Raw genomic sequence first — 19,471 nt, 5'->3', positions numbered from 1 at the left:
GTTACGGCGACTGTGCTACGAGTGTGATATTGAGTACAGTGTTAATGCAAAATGTTCTGTGGCATGATTATATATTGTCATCTATTGAGTGGTAAATATAGTTATTACGGAAAACTTGGTAATTCAGTGTGCTGGGATGATTGCTGATTAAACCGTATGTGAAAACGTGTGTACGTCATTTTCTTAGAAATGATTCTATCAAATTTTACCAAAAAGTCAGTAAAGTCTTCCTTCAAGTTGGTCTTTCATCATCAATCAGTGAAGTAGCGCACTGCCTTGTGACACAAAGAACGCAATGAAGTCTTAGTCAACTTTTAATCTCATTCGAATATTATTCGGTGGTAATAAAATAACTTGAGATACATTGAAAAACGTATATTTCTCCCTTATAATATAGCATGTTTACGCGTTTGTTTACTGAACTTACAGTTATTTCATATTTCCAAATTATATTTTCTTGTACGTACATCCTTCCTACATTATTGATCCCAACCAGTAAAATACTTTTCCAATATTTACGTCTGAATATTAAATCTTAATTCAATATATTCAGTAATGCACCATCTATAATTAAGACTAACCAATTTACTTAATCGATACGATACATTAATTGACACACATCTTCGTTCATTTTTGTACCACTATAATGATACGTTCTAATTGGACAACGATAACACTGAGAACGTATAGCGACAGGACAGATAATTCAATATCTACTGATATGTAAATTGCACATATTTATCATTTCAACGCGTTAGCTGCATCCGTTTTTTTCTTTTAAAAATTGATATCCAACAGATACACGCCTTCTATATTTCACTTTTATATAATCGATATTCAAAGCTACATTTCTGTAAAATTAAATGGTGGTCGATTTGTTTGACGTAACCAGAGATTCACTGAATCGAAATTTCAAATACACGTTCATCTGTATACTGTAAGCCTCTGAACTATGCTCCGTTCTGTACGGCGACGGTTCATTCTCTTGGCTCTACAACATTGAGAATGGAGTATCGTCCATTTCGTTTATAATCTGCAAAAATTCTGGCTCTATGAACGAACACAGCGTAAAAATGCTTTCCACTTGGTCGACAGGCGGAGGTAGCTCCTCTTCTTTTCCCGTAAGCCAGTAGGTGTTCATCATTCCTTTACCCTAAAATAAATGTTGAAGTAATTAGTGTGTGGTAAAGATCGATTATCACGCAGCTGTTCCATCTTCCGCACACTTACTTTAACTTCCATACTTCCTCTCAACTCTGTAATGTAGCCTCCTAAATCGTCGAGTGCATCTTTTGTGTTTTGCGATACTTGGATCTTCATCGCTGTTGAGAGTCACACGAATCGAGTAAGTCGAATTGTTTATCGTAGAGTGAAAATGAAAATTTCAAGAACAAGTTGAACGTTGAAGAAATTGAGTTTGGTAGCGAACCTTCTCCTGTCGATTCCATCCTACTCGCAGTGTTAATCGTATCCCCGAAGAGACAGTATCGTGGCATCGTTGTGCCGACAACCCCAGCGACGCAGGGGCCTGTGTTCACTCCTATTCGAATTTCGAGCCTCTCTCCTTGGCGATGCGGTATAGTGTAGCATCGTATTCCAGACAAAAGATCGAGCGACATTGTCGCTATCTCACCAACGTGCTTAGACCCTGCGTTGAAAATTACATACATCATTAATTTGTAAGTGGCAACGATAATTACGTGCGAACTTTCCTGCCAATAAATCGTCAGGTCCCCCCTTTTTCATCATTCACAAAAATTTCGTCTCTTCCATGTTTTCACATATAGATAATTATCAAAAGTTTCGTGGTTGTATGGTATATATTTTCAGAACTGATAAATATCAAAAAAAGCGTGTTGATCGAGTTTAACAATTGAGACGCGAGTGCCGTGCTTATGTGCGTGCAATTTATTTATTAACTTCTTGAGAAATTCAAACTCAGCCCTTCGCGCCAAGCGCCAACCTCACGCCGGTGGCGCCTCTTACGGCTCTAAATACATACAATTAGTAGCTCTCAACTGTTCGTTCGGTCGTGTCGCAGGCGAGTCGTGCGGGGCTAACTTCTCAGTTATTCAGTTTTCGTCGCGTTATACGGAAGCTCCGAGTAAATCTGAGGCTTCGGATAGCTTCAATCTTCCAAATCGCCTTTGGTAAAGTGATGAAAAGTGTATATGAAAAAAGTTTCGCGTTGTACGCCGTTTGTGCCGTCTCTCGATTTCGAAATGAGCGTCACTTGTCATCGCCGACTACGCGATTGGCTCGACCAGTGTCGTGAAGTTAGCCGTCGTTACGTAGTTATCTTTCGAACCGAAGTGAAATCCTGCCGGTCCGCGTTTTCATTCCGTGTCAACCCCGCGATCGGCGTATCGAGTTTTTCTACGCAGTGTAAGAATCGGTACCGTTTCTCTGCGGCAATCCGCTGACGACCATGTACGCGTCGCCGATCGTCTCGACCTTGTAGACGTCGTATTTTTGGATCCGGGAATCGAAGAGCCTGTAGAGAGTGTTGAGCATGTTGACGATCTCCATCGGCGTGCTGTTGGAGCTGAGGTCGGTGAAGCCGACGATGTCGCTGAAGTATATCGTCACGGATTCAAAGTCCTCCGCCGGCACCTGGGGAAAAAAAAAGAAAACGGGAGACGGAAGGTGAGTTTGACGATTGTTTTTTCTTCCACATTTTTCGGCTTACCTGCTTCTGTTGTTTGAGCTGTTTGACGACGGTCGGCGGCAGCATTTGAAAGAGCAAACGATCGCTCTTTCCCTTTTCCCTTCTGCGAGTAAATCATCCATTGTACGAGTATGTATGTACATGCATACGTACGAGGATGACCTTTAAAAAGGTCGTTATTCAATTTTGACCGACTCGCCCCTCAAATCGGCTCCAGATAATTAAAAAATTATTCCATAATTTTTTCAGTTTTTTTATCTCGACTCTAACCCGTGCTCCAAAGAGGGTGGATTCCATTCGACCCTTTCAAGGGCACAGAAAATTTATCAAACAGATTCAGATGAAATTTGGTATAGGAAGGTTTTTCTCGGATCGCTGATTACGAATCTGAACTCAAAATTTGTAAATTCAAAATGGCGGATCCAATATGGTGAGGCAAAATTCAAAAAGTGATTATATTTCAATAAAACTCGATAATCGGAGGCTTTCGATGTCGGTGATTACAAATCCGAACTCGAAATTAAAAAGTTCAAAACGGTGGATACAATATGGCGATATCAATCGACTTTGGGGTTTTGGTTCATCATATTGGATCCAACACTCTTAGTTTTCAAATTTTGAGTTCAGTTTCGTAATCAGCATTCCAAAAAACACCCGCACCAAGTTTCATCTCAATCCGTTCGGTGGATTTGATGTGCCCCTGAAAGGGTTGAATAGAAAGAATTACGAAATTATTTTTTAATTATGTGGAGCCGGTCGAAATTTTAAAATTACCTTTTTAAAGACCACCCTAGTACATACATACCAGGTATGTACGTGCAGCGTATTTAATTGTCGTTTGAAAATCGAACGGTTTAACCGTTACCTCAGTTCCTGAGTCCTCGAGACGAGGGATCCCGCAAAGTATTGAATCGTTAGAGCCGCGTTTCCGATGAGCAGGATTATCACTGGTGAGATAATCAGGACCAGCGCTAGGATCGCGATGACTACACCCTGCTGGTTAGACGCAGACCTCATTTCTTTGAAAAGGTGCTGCCTACGAGCAAAAATAGACCCAGTGCTGAAAACAGTACAATAGATTTTTCCATTCTTATTTCAACTCTCCCCCTCTCTCTCTCTCTCTCTTTCTGTCTCGAAATTCTCACACCTTGGCTACAGCCCATCTTTTATACATCTATGCCTATCATTCTCATTACGGTGGAACGATAATTTCTTCTCGAAATTCGCCTCCGTCATCTTCTATTTTTCTTTACTCGTTCGTTTGTCTGTTCTACTCAGTTATTCATAATTGTATCGGGTTTTCTAGTGAGATTTAAGACGTTTACGTACCGAATCAGGTGTTGCAATTCGGTTCCGTAACTCCGGAGAACTTCCACGTATTCGTTCATTTCGATGTAGTAGGAGTTCAGTAACATCATGTTACTCGCGCTTTTCACATTTGACGAAATTTCCTCGCGTCTGAAAGTCACAAGATGCGGATATTTGATTTTCAAAGGAAAAATTAAAAAATTAACTCTGATCTCCTTTTTTCGATTATCCTTTGAAGGAATTCGACACCCGGTATGCGGTACGAGTTGAAAATTCGAACGCCTGGTGGCAGGCAACCCATCGTACGTTTGCGATTTCGACGACGAGTTGCCTGCGACAAGGCGCCAAGTGATCTACACAAATTTTACGAATCGTAAATGTTTAAAATACAATTATCGACGTTGTAATTTCTTCTTTTGAACAGACATTTTCAAAATAGAATATCAGGATTCTTCAAGTAAATTTACCTGTGTATTTCCCATTTCCAGGAATACTGTGTAAATTATATTTTTATAAAAGTAAACAATGCACTGATTAATTCGTCAATAATATAAGGTGCGTTATTGAAATTATGGCAAATAAAAAAAAAAAAAAAAAAAAAAAAAACAATCACCACTCTTTTTACCGTTAATTGAAAAGCAATATTTCGTAAAAGTAGAGAAAAAAAAAAAAAAAGAGAATGAAACGATGCCGGATTTATTGAAACCAGAAAAATCGTGCGAAGCAAACAACTCACCGACGATCAACCTCCCGTTTAATACCGCCAGCTTCGTCGTCTGCGAGAGGCAAAAGCCCCGGGGCAAAATGGTGAATCGCCTCGAAATACTCGCGAGCCAGAGTATCGTGTTCGACGTACGAAGTTAATCCTTGATTGCTGAGCTGTCCCTCGGTGTACTTTTGCAATCCGAATATCACGGATATCGTCACGTGTTCCACGCTTCTCATTATGTACTTGTACGCTATCAGCAATCTGTGAAAATGCAAAAGAAAATTCTCATGGAATTTGGCTGCATTTTCATCACGTCATAGTACATATCCTCCCGATCAATAGTTCTCACGGACACAAATATCAAAAATCAGCACTTTTCGAGATACAGGCTTCGGAAGAAAGGTGAGAACAGATTTTTTGATATCTATGGATTTCGTGATTTTCATGGATTGTAAAGCTTCGAGGGGACTTTAAATCAAACGATTCGATCGAACGTACTGAAAATCGAACGAATTTCCGTAAGGATTCTGCGGGCTCCTTTGAAAGTTTTTTCAAACACCGGAATTAGCAAAACGACAAATCTCTATTTTTCAATTCCTGTCTCTATTTCTCTGCCGGTTTGATAAATTTGAATTAAAGATAGTCTTCCTTCATCCGCGTCACCGTACCTCCAGACATTTCCCGTCGCCGTGCTTCCTATGCGTTCTGAGATTCGCTCCAGCATTTGGTGATTCGCTCTTACGTACCATCTCGTCATGCCTTCAACGGCCGCCCCGTTGTCACATTCCTGCGTCAGGTTTCCGCACCTGGAGAGAAGCGATTAAAAAAAAAAAAAATAATTGCGTACGTTACTCGTAAATCGCTTGATTTTCAATGTTTTTCATTTTTATTCTCAAGGAATAAAGGATGTATGATATAGTAAAGGATGGAACGGAAGAAGGAAATTATTTCGTAATTAATTTTGCACCGATTAGCGATTATGCGAATAAATATTGATCTGTGCGAAAGTCGCGCGCACGGATTATTTGCTGTGTTTCGTACGACGATATCGGAATTCAATGACGGTATCATGGCCGCGGCAAAAGAAAATATTACCATGCAAATTTGGTCCTGTTTACACGATTGCAAATTTCTCGATATCCAATTGCGTTAGGTATGTTACGCTATGCGGTGCATCCGTATCAAATTATTGACGTGAACTTTTTTTTATATCCTTAAAAGAACATGATATCACTCGCTGGCTGTTACATGCTGCGACGTTATATGGAAACTAGAAAGTCTGTTTCAGGATCAGACTTCCATCTGTCGTAGCAACTTGACGAACACTCGTGATTACTAAGCGATACGTTCGTAAAGAGGAAACGAAAAAACAAGCGGTTTTACGCTGGCCATGAGCCAGCTTTCGAACTTCCAGTTCCCACACTGCAGGTTCCAAGTTCATAGAGAGAGAGAGAGAGAGAGAGTGTTTCATGAAAATATGACGATTTTTTGTTATTTTTAACCACTCTAACGGATCCAGCGTTACAAATTTTGGAAGTCTGATCTTGGATTCGTTATCGATGATTCAAAAAATCTCCGCCTGCCAATTTCTACCGAAATCGGAATATTTTTAGATTTTTTTCCGTCGCATTGAATCGTCATTTTGGATTTCGCAATCCGACTTCAGATTCGCGATCATCCGCCCAACAAACCGACGGGTATCAATTTTCATCAAAATCCAAATGTCTTTAGTTTTTCTTCTTCAGTTTATCGAATACGCTAAATTTAAATTTCGCAAGTCTGACCTCAGTTTCGCGATTAGCGACTCAAAAAGCCTCACAAAACCAATTTTCATAAAAGTTTTCAATCGATTCTCAAAAATTGGTGAAATTTTTTACGCAGTTACGTGCAGACTTGCAAAGTATCTCAAGTTTCTTTCTACAATTATCCGCATTCACAGTTATTGCAAAATGCGTTAGGTCTCGATTATTCGTTATTATTATTTCATCATTAATCCCCTGTTGTCCAGATTTACAATTACAACGAAAACAATTCTTATACCAATCGGACTTACACTGTTCTTGTAATTAAAACGTCACGTCGCACTTTGCTGAAACAGATAAATCTGTACTTCGTTAAATTGTTGTTGAAAATAACAAACAGAGTGGGCAGAAAAAAAAGAACAATAAAAAAAAAAATAAATAACAACGACAAGTCTAAATAACCGTTTAAAACTTTCGTATAAAATTCAATAACAACAAAACAAAACGTTATACGTATATTTGAGGTTAAAGTTATAGAGCCACCTGAAATTCGTCAAGTGAAAACGGATGCCGGACGACGAATCTTCGTTCCAAGAAGTCCAATTTGCATCCCTCAGCAGCTCGTCCGTATTTGCGTAAGCGTTGTTCAGTGCCGTTCTGCGAATGTTAAAATTTGTGAATAATATGCAATATTTTGTTAAAACTTCATATATATATATATACGTATATGAAGTTTTAAAAAAATATTATTGATATTTATTGTACGAGTTAAAAAAATATCCAACATTATACAACGTTTCGTATTATTTTGTTCTCAAAATTGATTGGTAAAATTTATGATTATTTTTGTTAAATAAATGAATACACGTACGCGTATATCTGTTTTATACGATATATGTAATAAAAAATAAAAAAAAAATAAAAGAAAACTCACCTGTTCTCACCGGTAAATATATAAATAGCACTTTGCGTTCGTTCCTGTTGAAACGCGGTTAACAAACGTCCGATTTCAACTGTAATACCGATCTGCAAGAGAAACGGGAAGAAAATGATCTGTTCAACGATTGTTACGTGATTGTTAAAAATGTTATTGGTTTTTTTTTTTCTTTCTTTCTTTTTTCCTCACTTTGTCCAAGATTACGGATTATACGTTTCCCTGCGAGGCAATCGCATTAATTGCATTATTCGAATGACGTAACAAACGGAAGCTGCAGCGTTTTTTTTTTTTTCTTCTTTTCGTTTTTTTTTTTCATCACTACCCTGGATAATTAATCGTAATGACGGAAATTGATAAAAGCGAATATAACGAGTTAAAGACAGCGTCGTCAATGTCGGAGGTGAGGAGGAGCAGGAGGAAGAGGAGGAGGGACAACAGAAAGATTTGGATTAATTAGCGGAATGATTATGGGATCGGAAATTTATTCTTTCTGTGAATTTTGACGTGGAGTAACGACTGATTGGTTGGGTGTTTTTTTTTTTTTTTTTGTTTTTCTTTCTGCGCCCAGTTACGCAAAATCATTCGTTCGAGGCTCGTACGGAAAATTTATTTAAATAATCGTATTGTTATGCCTATATACGTATGTAAGAGTTATACTTAATCTTTTGCAAAATCGCGTCACCTGTTGTTCGACGTTTTCCGCTCTGTGAAGAACTTTTACCGCCGTCGCCATGCTGTGACAACTTTGGGCTATAAGCGCGGCTATCGGTATAAATGGCAGTAAAATCATCTGGATCAAGTATACTCGTTGACCGTCTTTTGATCCAGGGTTTATACGGAAACATCCGGTCTTTGGTTTTACCTTAAAATTAACGAGGTTTAAGTTGGTAAAACGTTTGTCGGTAACGGATTGTTGGTGAAAAAAAAAAAAATCATTGTTTATAAAGAAATTTACAATCAGTTTTTAAGGAACTGAGATTTTGATGTATTAAACGAGTTTTGATTTTATTACGGTTTACCGAAAGTTTCGGACAGTTGAAAAATCGCGAAATAACGGCGTTTTTTTTTTTTTTTTTTTGTTTTTTGTTTTTTTTCGTAATTCCATCCAATATTCAAACATTTTTTTTTAACGATATCTGTTTTACTCAATTTTTCTAGTTACTGTAACAAATGAAATTTTTTATTCAAATATCTGAAATCTGGATGACAATTATGTGGCGGTGAGATAACTGCGTGGCAGCAGTATCAGGGCTAGCAATATTGTAGAACAAAAGTATAACGACAAAGAAAATAAAAGAATGGAAATAAAATAGATCGAGATGAAGAAATGAGAGAGAGTGAGAGAGAGAGAGAGAAGATCTGACTGCGAATATTGAATACATGAATTTTCAAACGCCATCTGTTGTTTTACTTGTAACGTAATTAACCGAGTTTATAATTAAAATTATTCACTTACCTGACTGCTTTTTAGCTCAGTGTTTTCGTTTCCTGTTCCGCTGGAAGGCCTCCGCGATTTCGGTGATTCTTCGACGGTCATTTTGTTTCTTCTCCCTTGTCACTGGATATTGATAACAATCATTTTTTTCATACTAGATTTATTAGACCTGTCTTTAATGACGGTGAAATCGAGTTTCGATGCTCGTACCCTTCAAATTGGTTCGAAATGATTTTAAAAAAACAAAACATTTTGCACATCTTTTTTTCTACCCCCTCCATTCTTGTCGCACTAAAAAATTGGTTGGCGGCGTCAAAAATAGAGATAGCCAAATTTTCCAAGTGGCGTTTTAAACGGTACAAATTCATCTTCGTTCGGTTTTTTTTTTTCCCCCCTCATTTTACCATTTCGGACTTTTGATTGAAAACTTGGGAAAATCAATGAATTTTGCTATGAGAAAAAGTAAGACTTTCTAGGGGTGGATAATTATGCAACATTTTTTAAAAATTATCTTCAACCAATTTCAGGGTTGTGACGATAGAAATTTGATTTCACTCTTCTTAAGGACAGGTATAATATTTATATACATACATACATATATATATATATATATATATATATGTATCGATACGCGAAAATGAACGACACGTAGTTCTCGGTTAAAATTAATAATCGTATAACGCAAATTGCACCAAGCTTACTTGATTACCTTTCTTATTGTTATTATTTTTTTTACACCTGATATTTTTACACATACGGTCCGATAAACGAGATATATTGTTTTTTATCATGTTTTTTACTACGATTTCTTTTAATATTTGCTCTATTATACCTGTACCTGTGTTTTATCGAACGAAAAAACTTGTGCTAAGAAATTCCGAATTTCTATGTGGTTTTTACGTTTTGCACACCTACAGTTTATATATATATATATATATATATATAAACGCCGTAAACGATAATATTGGGAAATATTGTACTTGCATAAAAACGTAAATAAATAAATAACGAATACGCAAAATAAGCGCATGAAAATTATTTCTTACGGATTCGTAAGTAAATAAAGATAGGTCTAAACAGCGGCGATTCGTAATTTTTTATTTTATCGGGAAATATGCAATTTTGACGGTCAATTTTCGCGCATCAATTGATCTCGAAGTAATTTCATTCGTACAGTTTATAATTTGTATACAACAACAACAACAACAACAACAAAAACACCACCAACAACAACAACAACAACAAAAAAAAAACGATCGATCCGCGCATATTCGATATTCACCTACAAACGCGCGAGAATAATATCGCAATTTAATTACCGTACCGAAAAAAAACTTTTCACGTTAACAAACATGTATTAGTAATTATTAACAGTATTATCGTTTTTCACGTCGATCGTTCTTCTTCTTATTCATATTTATCTTCGTACACGCGTGCATACGCACATATGCACAATACACATGTGTATACGTATGCGTGTTTAAACATTTAATTATTATATTATATTTTAATGTGATTATAGGATGCCGCCGACGCTGCCGCTTCGAACATTCGATACGTAATATTATCCTACCTTCTCCGATTTTGAAATGATGTCGCGTAAGCTTGCTAATTGGGTCTAAGGCTATAATTGAATCTCGCTTTTATAACTTATCGCCAAATAAGTGAACGCCTGATTAATTCCAACCTATGCATACCTTTACAATCCTGATACGCGTGTATCGTGTTACGTACAGTTAGTTGTAACGCCGGAGTCGGTCACAGCTTTAGACCCCCGTTAGCAAGTTTGCACGACACATTTTCAATATACGAGAAGGTACGGATAATGTTAAAATACCGAACGCAAGCGGCGGCAGCTGATCCGTACTTCCGATAATCGTCGGATTCCCTTTCAATATTCACATAAACTATATCACCATATACGCATGCGTATATATACATATATATATATATATATTTTTTTTTTTCACCGTATCGATATTATTGTTGTTGTTGCTGTTGTTGTTATCATTATCATACAACGCAAATCACGCAGCTCGGCGCTTGACGAGAGAAAACGGATTTCTTTTTTTTTTTTTTTTTTATTTGATGTTTTCTAATTTTACGAAGATTGAGGATGGAAAATTGTTTTTTTTTTCTAAATCGTTTCATTTTATTACTATTAACTTATAAAACCACAAAAAAAAATAACAAAAACGATCGTGTCAATCACTGAGAGAAATTTCATTTGTTACGGTGACTGGAAAAATTCGGTAAAACGGGATAATCGTTGAAGAAAACTGTTTGAATATCGGATGGAAGGACCGAAGCGGTGACCGGAAGTAAAAATTTCTCGCGGTGATTTGTTGTTGTTGTTTGTTTGGTTTTTTTTTTTTGTCAGTTTCGTTTTTCGTCGTATTTTTTTTTTTTTTTTTCTCTCATTCGAACGAAGATTCGTCGCTGTATTATTTCTCTTTCCTTCCTTCTAATTACCTTTCGAAAACACGCTCCGTATCGATATTTTTGTTTTTTTTTTTTTTTTTTTACTCTTATTCGTTTTACTTTTTTCGCAATCACGTTTTTTGCGAACAACGCGCGCGTTATCGTTTCGCACTCGTGAAGTTTATCGCGGTAAGGTTTGAATGACGGCGTGAAAAAGAAGAGGTTGAAATTTTACAACACGTCGATGTCGGACGAGTGGGAGAAAAATTTTTGCAAAAGCTTGGACAGTTTTTCAAATACCGTCGACGCGTCCGTCGTTTACGGAGTCAGAGATTGTGACAAAGTCCTTACGAACAATGGTATAATTGCCGGGGGGGGGGGGGAGAAAATTGTTGCATCAGGGCGCTCGCGCAAAACCTTATCCTATCATCCCTCGGGAATCCCCGCCTCACGTAACCCTCTCCTCACAAGGTTACGGAGGTATGCCTCTCTCCCCCTCTCTCTCTCTCTCTTCATCTACCTATCGCGATTAAATTATGTCACGTTCATACGTACACCTATAACGTAATCTTTTATGTGCATCGCCTTCTTTTCAATACGTACTTGTCGGGGGGAAAAAAAAGCAAAAAAAAAAAAAAAAAAATCAAAAAATCAAAAAAAAGGAACAAATCTGCTCGATCGATTTATGTTCCGTAACGGGTTGATGTTGTTATTATATATACATGTGTATATTTTTTTTTCTCCTCCATTCGAAGGTCAAATTTTTTTACCCTACACGTTATTACAGTATAAATATAATTAGGAAATAAAAATTGAAAATTAATCGTTATCTTAATTTTCAATCTAACAAAAAAAAAAAAAAAAAAACCCCGAAGAGAAATATTGTTTGTAAATATAGTTAAATATATATATATATATATATATAATTTACAGTTTAACGAAGGGAAATTACCTCTCTCTATCAATGTAAACTTTTATACGCGCAGCGGTAATTTGAATGTCCTGAAATTGGTATCGTGTCGAATTTAATAGGACAAGCGTCCTCGAGGTTTTCCTCCTTCGTATATTCTTACACACGACCGTGATGCGTTATTTTCTACTTTTTTTTTTTTTTTTTTTTTTTTTTTTTTTTTCATTCGTACATTTACCGCGGTGATTTCATGTTTGTCGTTTTTTTTTTTTTTGTTCCGTTTCTGGTTTCTTTTTGCATAATTAACCGATACCTGATTTTCCGTATCGATCCGCGATCCTCTCGACAGACGGATAATTGGATGAGATTGTCGCTTTTAAATAAATTCCGACCTCGGATAGTGAGAGAAATTTTTAGTTCCTTAACTGTTATCAGTTTTTTTTTTTTTTTTTAACAAAATCGAGAAATATAGTTCTAGGTATAAAATGAAAATTAGTTTTCTAGCCGTTGCTATTCTTTCTCGTTACGTTTTTTTTTTTTTTTTAACGACACCCGTTTTAATCAATTTTTCTAGTCACTGTAAGAAATGAAATTATTCTCAGTGTAGTAAAGCTTGTTTTTCCAAAAGTTGGACCTTACTCGGGTAGTAAATTGAGGGGTGAAGTTGTGGCGTCGCGACGTCTGCAGTCGTCCCGTTCTAAATCCACCTTTTAAAATTGTTTACGTCCAAAGGACCAGTTCGCTGCTGTCTACAATACTTTTTATACATAGGTATAGTTACAAAAAAAAACACACACACACACACACACACACACATACATATGTATATATATACTAACAGGATTCGTAAGTACTTTTGTTTTTCAAACTAAACGAAGAATCGATTCTTATACGCGTAGTTTAGGAATACATGGATATAAAGATTTCTCCCGGCTTGGGTTGTTTCTTATTTTGGTCGTGTCGTCGTTTCTCCGCGTTCATCCACCCCTCAAAAGTGGTATGTAGACAAAGTAGACAAACAACGAAAACATATGTAGAGAGAGAAAAAAAAAAAAAAAAAACATCTGGTTAAATCCCCAAAGACGCCCCCGCAAAGCAGTCGAATTTTCGTATGGAAAAATGTATGCGTTCGAAATGTTTTTTCTCAAGAAAGATTGTTTGTCACGTTGTAAACTTTGTATCGTAAAAAAAAAAAAAAAAGAAAAAAAAATGGAAACAATCTTTGCCCGACAAAAAATATGCTTCGTATAACGTTGCGTAAATCTAACCATTCAATTTCCATCTCTTTCCTCGTTTTTCGCTAATAACATGATGAGTGTTGGATTTTTTTTTTTTTTTTTTTGCATACAAATTGTTAAAAAAGAAATTTTTTACTGCGGCACAAAAGAGGAAATATTTTTTATGGTACACGGTTTTAAGATAATTTCAGTATTAGATTTCTTTAAAAAAAAAAAAAAAATGTCAAACGCACGCATTTTTCCGTAACGTAAAATAAGTTAGTTAACATCGAGTTAGGACGTTAATATCGGGTTAAAATGTTTTTTTTTTTTTGGCTTTTTTTTTTCCTTTTCCGTTTCTTATCTTCAAATTCAGAAACAAATGAGGGGGGTTGCACGATTGAAATTCGAACATTGGGCAAATAATAACCACCCCGATATGGGTACATACATCCATACATATATATATGTATGTATGTATATATACACATATATATGCATACGCATAGGCGTAGGGACAAATGTTTTTTTTTTTTTTTTATCATCCGTTCAACGCTCACCTATAAAATAACCGACGTGCGTAAGAATACGTGTTGTATAACTTGGATTACAAAAAAAGGATGCGAGGGATGAAAGGCAACGTAACACGATAACCCTCCCCCCCCCACCCCTCCGTGAAGAAGCTTTACTTAACGAGGAGGAGAAAAGGCAGCGGGGCAGCGGGGAAGGTATATACATGTACAGTGTACACGTATGTATACATATGCTTATATATCGTGTGTATTTTATACACAAGGTGTACATCCTGTAAGGATATCTAAATTGGGATACGCAAGAGCGCCTAGCCGGGGGATGAAAATGAGATCGAACTTGACCGACTTCGCTGTGATCGTCCTCGATTCTCCCGTTATCGTTGTTGTTATTGTTATTTTTATTTTTTTATTGTTGTTACAGGAACTTGACGACACGTATAACGAGTATTGCGAAACTATATCGTTACAATAACAATAATAAAAATAATTATTATTATTGTTTAGTACGACGGCAGCAGCGTGAGGACGATTTAGTTTGATTATCGTAAAAATCCATGTAACCGCGGTTGTTTGTTCAACCAGTGATTTTTTATTTCTGTTTTTTTCGCACGCGTTGTTTTACTTTTTTCATCTTTTACGTTCCGATGTGTTTTCTCGTGCGGACGCATTCACCGGATTTAGATTAATTTTGAATATTCATCGGTGCGATGGATTGGACGGAGAAAAATTTCATTTGTTAACAGTGACTGGAAAAATTGAGTGAAACGGGTATCGTTAAAAAAAGTGTTCGAATATTGTTGGAATTAGGAGAAACGAGATGAGCGTAACAATTTTGCGTTATCGTCGATCCGTTTTTTGGTCGTTGCAACGCGAAATCAGTTTCTGAGGTTTACTCTACTTTTTAAAGTTGAACAAGGCTTTAACGTCAATTTATTCTTGCACGAGCGTTAAATTTTCGCAACGGTTGCAAGAAAATATAGCAACGGCGATAGTAATGAGAAAGAATAGCAACGGATAATAGAGCTTCCGGTAACAGTTGGAAAACTGATTTTCATTCTCTGTCTAGAAGTATATTTTGTCGATTGTGGTAAAAAATGAAAACAGTTAAGGAACGAGAGATAACCCCAACTAAAAATTTCTCTCGCAAGTGTATTGTACGGACGTATTATATTACGCAGCTTTAAATACTGCGTTTCAATTCCAGTGACGGAGGGCGGGGGGGGGGGGGGGGGGGGGGGGGGGAGATTGCAATTGTGTAAAAACACGAGATTATCGAAGCATTATTACGTTTGAATTTTTAATTGAAATTTTATCCGCGTATATTCGTTAGATTAATAATAACGATTGCGTAAACAATATGTTATACCTCAAGTTTACGTTTCTTGTATTTTTAACGGATACAATAAGTCTCGTGAATCGTAAAGATTTTCATGAGTTGTTTCAAGGCGATTGTTTTACGGTAAACCTGATCCTCTCTCTTGTTGAAATAATTAGAAATCATCGTTACATTAATGTATCATTACGGTTCGACGATTTGTGTAGAATAATGTTCTTCATTATTTCCGTTTATATTCATTCTTGATTTTCGTACCTGTTGAAAATTCGTTAAAAAATTATGAAAGGGAAAAGCGAAAAATCGCGAGTGTATCTTGGAACCAGGGAAGCGATGAAAAAAGAAAAAAAAAAAAAAATAAAATAATCGGCAATCAAATCGGAGATGCGGTATGATGTGTTGTGATAGATTTTTGACAAGTATGAAAATAGAAAAACGATCGAAAAAAAAATAAATTAGAAAAAAGTCCCACCTTGAGTCTCGCGTGAAAATGTTTAATTTCGAGAAACAAATCATTTTGTTCATTTTTTTTTTTTTTCTCGTTCTCTCGTTGCGTAAAAGTCAATTTGGCCGGTTTCGAGAGGGGTTTAAAAAATCACGAATGATTGATGATGAATTTCAAAAAAATGTCTAAAGCTTTTCAGGGGTCTTGTTAATGCAAAAAAAAAAAAAAAAATAAATAAATAAAAAATCGTTGGCGAACGGAAATGAAAAATTTCATTCGGGTAAACCGTTTACCGAGTCGGCGTGAAAAGCCACGTACTTGATGTACGCCTAACTTATTTATCACGACTCGTTGTTGACCGAATAATTTTCATCCTATCGTTAGAAAAATAATACAAATTCCGTGCATGATATGACTAATCCAGCTATACGCGCGAGTCAAAGAGTCGGAGAAATAAGCAGCCGCCGCTGATTCTTCCCGAGTATAAACAGTTATAGTGTTTAATGTACGGTAATTGCCAATTGAGAAATACGCTTACCATTTGTTTCAATTCCTCCGTCTTCGTTCAGTTGATCATTGCTTGGATACGCGTTCCTTTCTCATCTTATTTTTATACGTTGCCTTTGTTTTTTTTTTTTTTTTTTTTCAATTGAGAAACCAAAAAAAAAAAGAAAAAGAATAATATACGTATATTATAATTATTTATTTACGCAAGGTTTGTATTTGTTACCGATGGGGTTTTTTTTTTTTTTTTTTTTTTCTGTTCTTTTTACGAATTTACGGTTATTTCACTACGCGACACAAATTATTATTACATATTTCATTCGATTTTGCATTAAACTGTATGCGTGACTAATAATTCTATTAATACCGGGATTTTTTAATTCACACATGTAACTGCATGTATTGTTATCTATTCCGAATTTGACGTATAATACGTACGTGTATTTGATTGTAAATCAACGTCTGTATACTTCATGTATATATGGCACATGTATGTATGTAATAATATTAGAAAATTGTTACATTATGTTATAGTACGCGATGCGTGTTGACCGCGCGGTAAAGTAAAGATTGTAGATATAGTAATTATATGCTATATACCGTGTGGTGAGACGTTGTTGTTAAGTGACTTGAACGATACAAAATGGCTGAAAGACGACGCGTCTAATAAGAAATTCAGTGCGGACAATATCAGTATAAATACCGCTGGTTTCGCTAATTGCGTGACGTTTGTTTTCTTTTTTTTAAAGCTTTTTTCAAGATTTATTTTTCTAAGCGTAAACTTAACAGATGCGGTATAATAATATCGGTAATAATATAAATAATGATATAAATAATAATAATAATAACAACAATAACAACAACAATAGTTTCGCAATAGTAGTAACAACGTTAATAATAATAATAATAATAATAATAATTACTATCAAAGCGCGACGATGAGATAAAACAATTGAAATACGTATATCCGTGTATATATTTAATTTTTTATCACTCGGTGGTTAGGTAAGTTAAAAATAATCTTTCAATCAGCGAGATTGGTGAAATTTAAAAAAATTGTATATGTTGTAAGTTACACGTACGTAATTGCGACGATGATAATAATAACAACAATCTAAAATACATCCTTATCGCATAATACGTATGTATATATATATATATATATATTTTCAATTTACGAATGACTAGTATTTTACGCGCACAAATTGATCTTGTACCAATAATATTGTACATTTAATATTAAATATTTATAATATATGTATAACAGTGATTTGAAGTTTTTTTTTTTTTTTTTTTTGTCGCAGTATACGTACTACTACCTTAGAAACTTATTTGTTTATTTTTAATTATACGATGGTGGGGATATTTTCGAAACGATTTCAACGACGCAAGAAAAAAAAAAAAGAACGGTAAAAAACATTGCGATACATTATCGATAAAAATTTGCAATAATTCGTTTATACAGCTGTTGAGATATTTAGAATGTCTTTAAGTGATCTAACAAGTTTATATTTATAATATCATGTAAATGACTCAGAGACGACAGATATTACAGAATAGAAAGAGTTGCGGCATGGAAAAAATTCTTTACGATCCAATGTGACGGGTTTTAATGAAGAAAATTTAATTTATTATTCCACAATATTTTCTTCGTAGAGAATTGTATTAATTATATACTATGAATGTCTCACCCTGCCATACGCTGATAATAATTATAAAATTTAAATGAAATTATAAATAATTTTTTGTTGTCGTCGGTGGTAATTCAAACTATGTAGATAACGTAATTAATCCACTCTTTGACTAATTATTCCTCATTGTTGGACTCTTCGATTAATTTCCTTCGAGCTTTCAATCACGCCGGCAATTGGTTAGTGAAGTTGGCACCTTGGAGTCGATTAAAATTAAAAATTATTGTTGCAACCTTTTTTAACTTGTAAAAGATACGTTGGAGGGGGGGGGGGGGGGGGGTACAGTTTGGACGGTTTAAAATCATACCTATTTTTAGGAGTTTTTATTTTTCAGAAGATGACAACACTCGGAACAATTTGAGTTCGAGGGCTTTACTGTTTATAGTTCTAAGAATATTTTTGAATTTTTTCATTGAAATTAACAACAAAATGGCGGAATGGCGCATATAATTATCGAACGATCACGTTTTCAATCCGGTGGCGCAAATTCCTCGGTCAATTTTCGTCCGGTCGACTTGAAATATTTACACAATCTTTAAAACTTGTTTATCGATTAAAACTTAAATTGCTTCAAGTGTTTTCATTTTCTTAAGAAGAAACAAAACACTCCCACAAACAGGTAAGATTTTAGACCGTCCAAGCTGTATCACCTCCCACCCTTAAGCGAATACCCAAAAAAAATTAAAGTCAAAATATTAAATTGCTTCGTTACTGCATGCAATTTTCAATTGGGATCTTCAACGACCCCGAGGTGCCACCTGAAGGTTAACGCGACGGAGGCGTTGATCTTATATCGAGGTCGATTCCTCCTCGGTATCTGTGCCGTCGCTGCAGTCGAGTCCGTACAATCTGCAAATTTCTGTTTCTATCCAGCCGGACTTGAATGCCGACGCGTCGATCCGCACCTTACGAGTATCGTTCCGTCCCTTGTCCGCTTTCCGTTTGACTACCGTATCCTCAAATGTTGGTTGAAAGTTGACGCACTCCGCCGTTAACTTCTCCGAGTCGACCGAGTCCACCGAGTCTTGATTCGAGGTTTGCCAGGCCTTAATTTTGCTCGTTCGACTCTGTCTTCTTGGCATCTCTGGTGTCGACTCATTGTCAGTTTCCGGTTCTCGGAGGTACTTTCTCATCCATTTTGGAGTCTCGCATCCGTAAATCGTTGGTTTGCTCATGCTCTTCGGGCTTGTCAGTATCATCGGTACCTCGCTCTCTATCACGGTTGTTATCACCTGTTCATTCCTGTCGAAGTTACTCTCGAGAAACTTCTTCCTCGGTACAATCGACATGATTGCCTTCTCTTTTACTTTCCCACTGCAAGCCGAGTCTTCGGTCGTTGTCTCGTAGGTGTAGGAATAGTGCCGCTGAACGTTGTTATTCGATGGTGGTGGTGGTGGTGGTTCGTGGTCCTTGGATATCTGGTCATTCGCCTCGACCGAATCCCTGTACGTTTCCGTCTTTAGCTTGTTACTGTCCACGGTGCATATCATTCGCTGTAGACCGTTTCTGACCCTTTTCGTTGACTTTTTTATCGACGGAATCAGACAATGTCGGGGGTTTTCAGTCAGGCTGTGCCTCTGCTTGGCAGGAGGATCCAACAAGCGGCGTAAACTCGACG

The 19,471-nt window shown here is 36.3% G+C and overlaps 1 protein-coding gene across 1 annotated transcript; it reads right to left on the bottom strand.

The window, feature by feature from the left end:
• Positions 1-370: 370 nt before the first annotated feature.
• Positions 371-16,244, bottom strand: LOC124305482 (uncharacterized). The gene is made up of 15 exons (XM_046764994.1): positions 16,197-16,244; positions 8,821-8,922; positions 8,047-8,226; positions 7,362-7,453; positions 6,971-7,084; positions 6,739-6,774; positions 5,354-5,491; positions 4,713-4,946; positions 3,998-4,126; positions 3,534-3,728; positions 2,690-2,771; positions 2,400-2,613; positions 1,430-1,648; positions 1,231-1,322; positions 371-1,153 (listed from the first exon to the last, which is right to left on the bottom strand). Exons 2-15 carry the CDS (start codon positions 8,899-8,901, stop codon positions 992-994), a joined length of 1,968 nt encoding a protein of 655 aa, XP_046620950.1. The 5' UTR covers positions 8,902-8,922; positions 16,197-16,244; the 3' UTR covers positions 371-991.
• Positions 16,245-19,471: the final 3,227 nt, after the last annotated feature.

The sequence above is a fragment of the Neodiprion virginianus genome, chromosome 5, assembly GCF_021901495.1.
Source record: "Neodiprion virginianus isolate iyNeoVirg1 chromosome 5, iyNeoVirg1.1, whole genome shotgun sequence".
Classification (NCBI taxonomy): Eukaryota; Metazoa; Arthropoda; class Insecta; order Hymenoptera; family Diprionidae; genus Neodiprion; species Neodiprion virginianus.
This window is presented reverse-complemented; position numbering and strand designations above follow the sequence as displayed.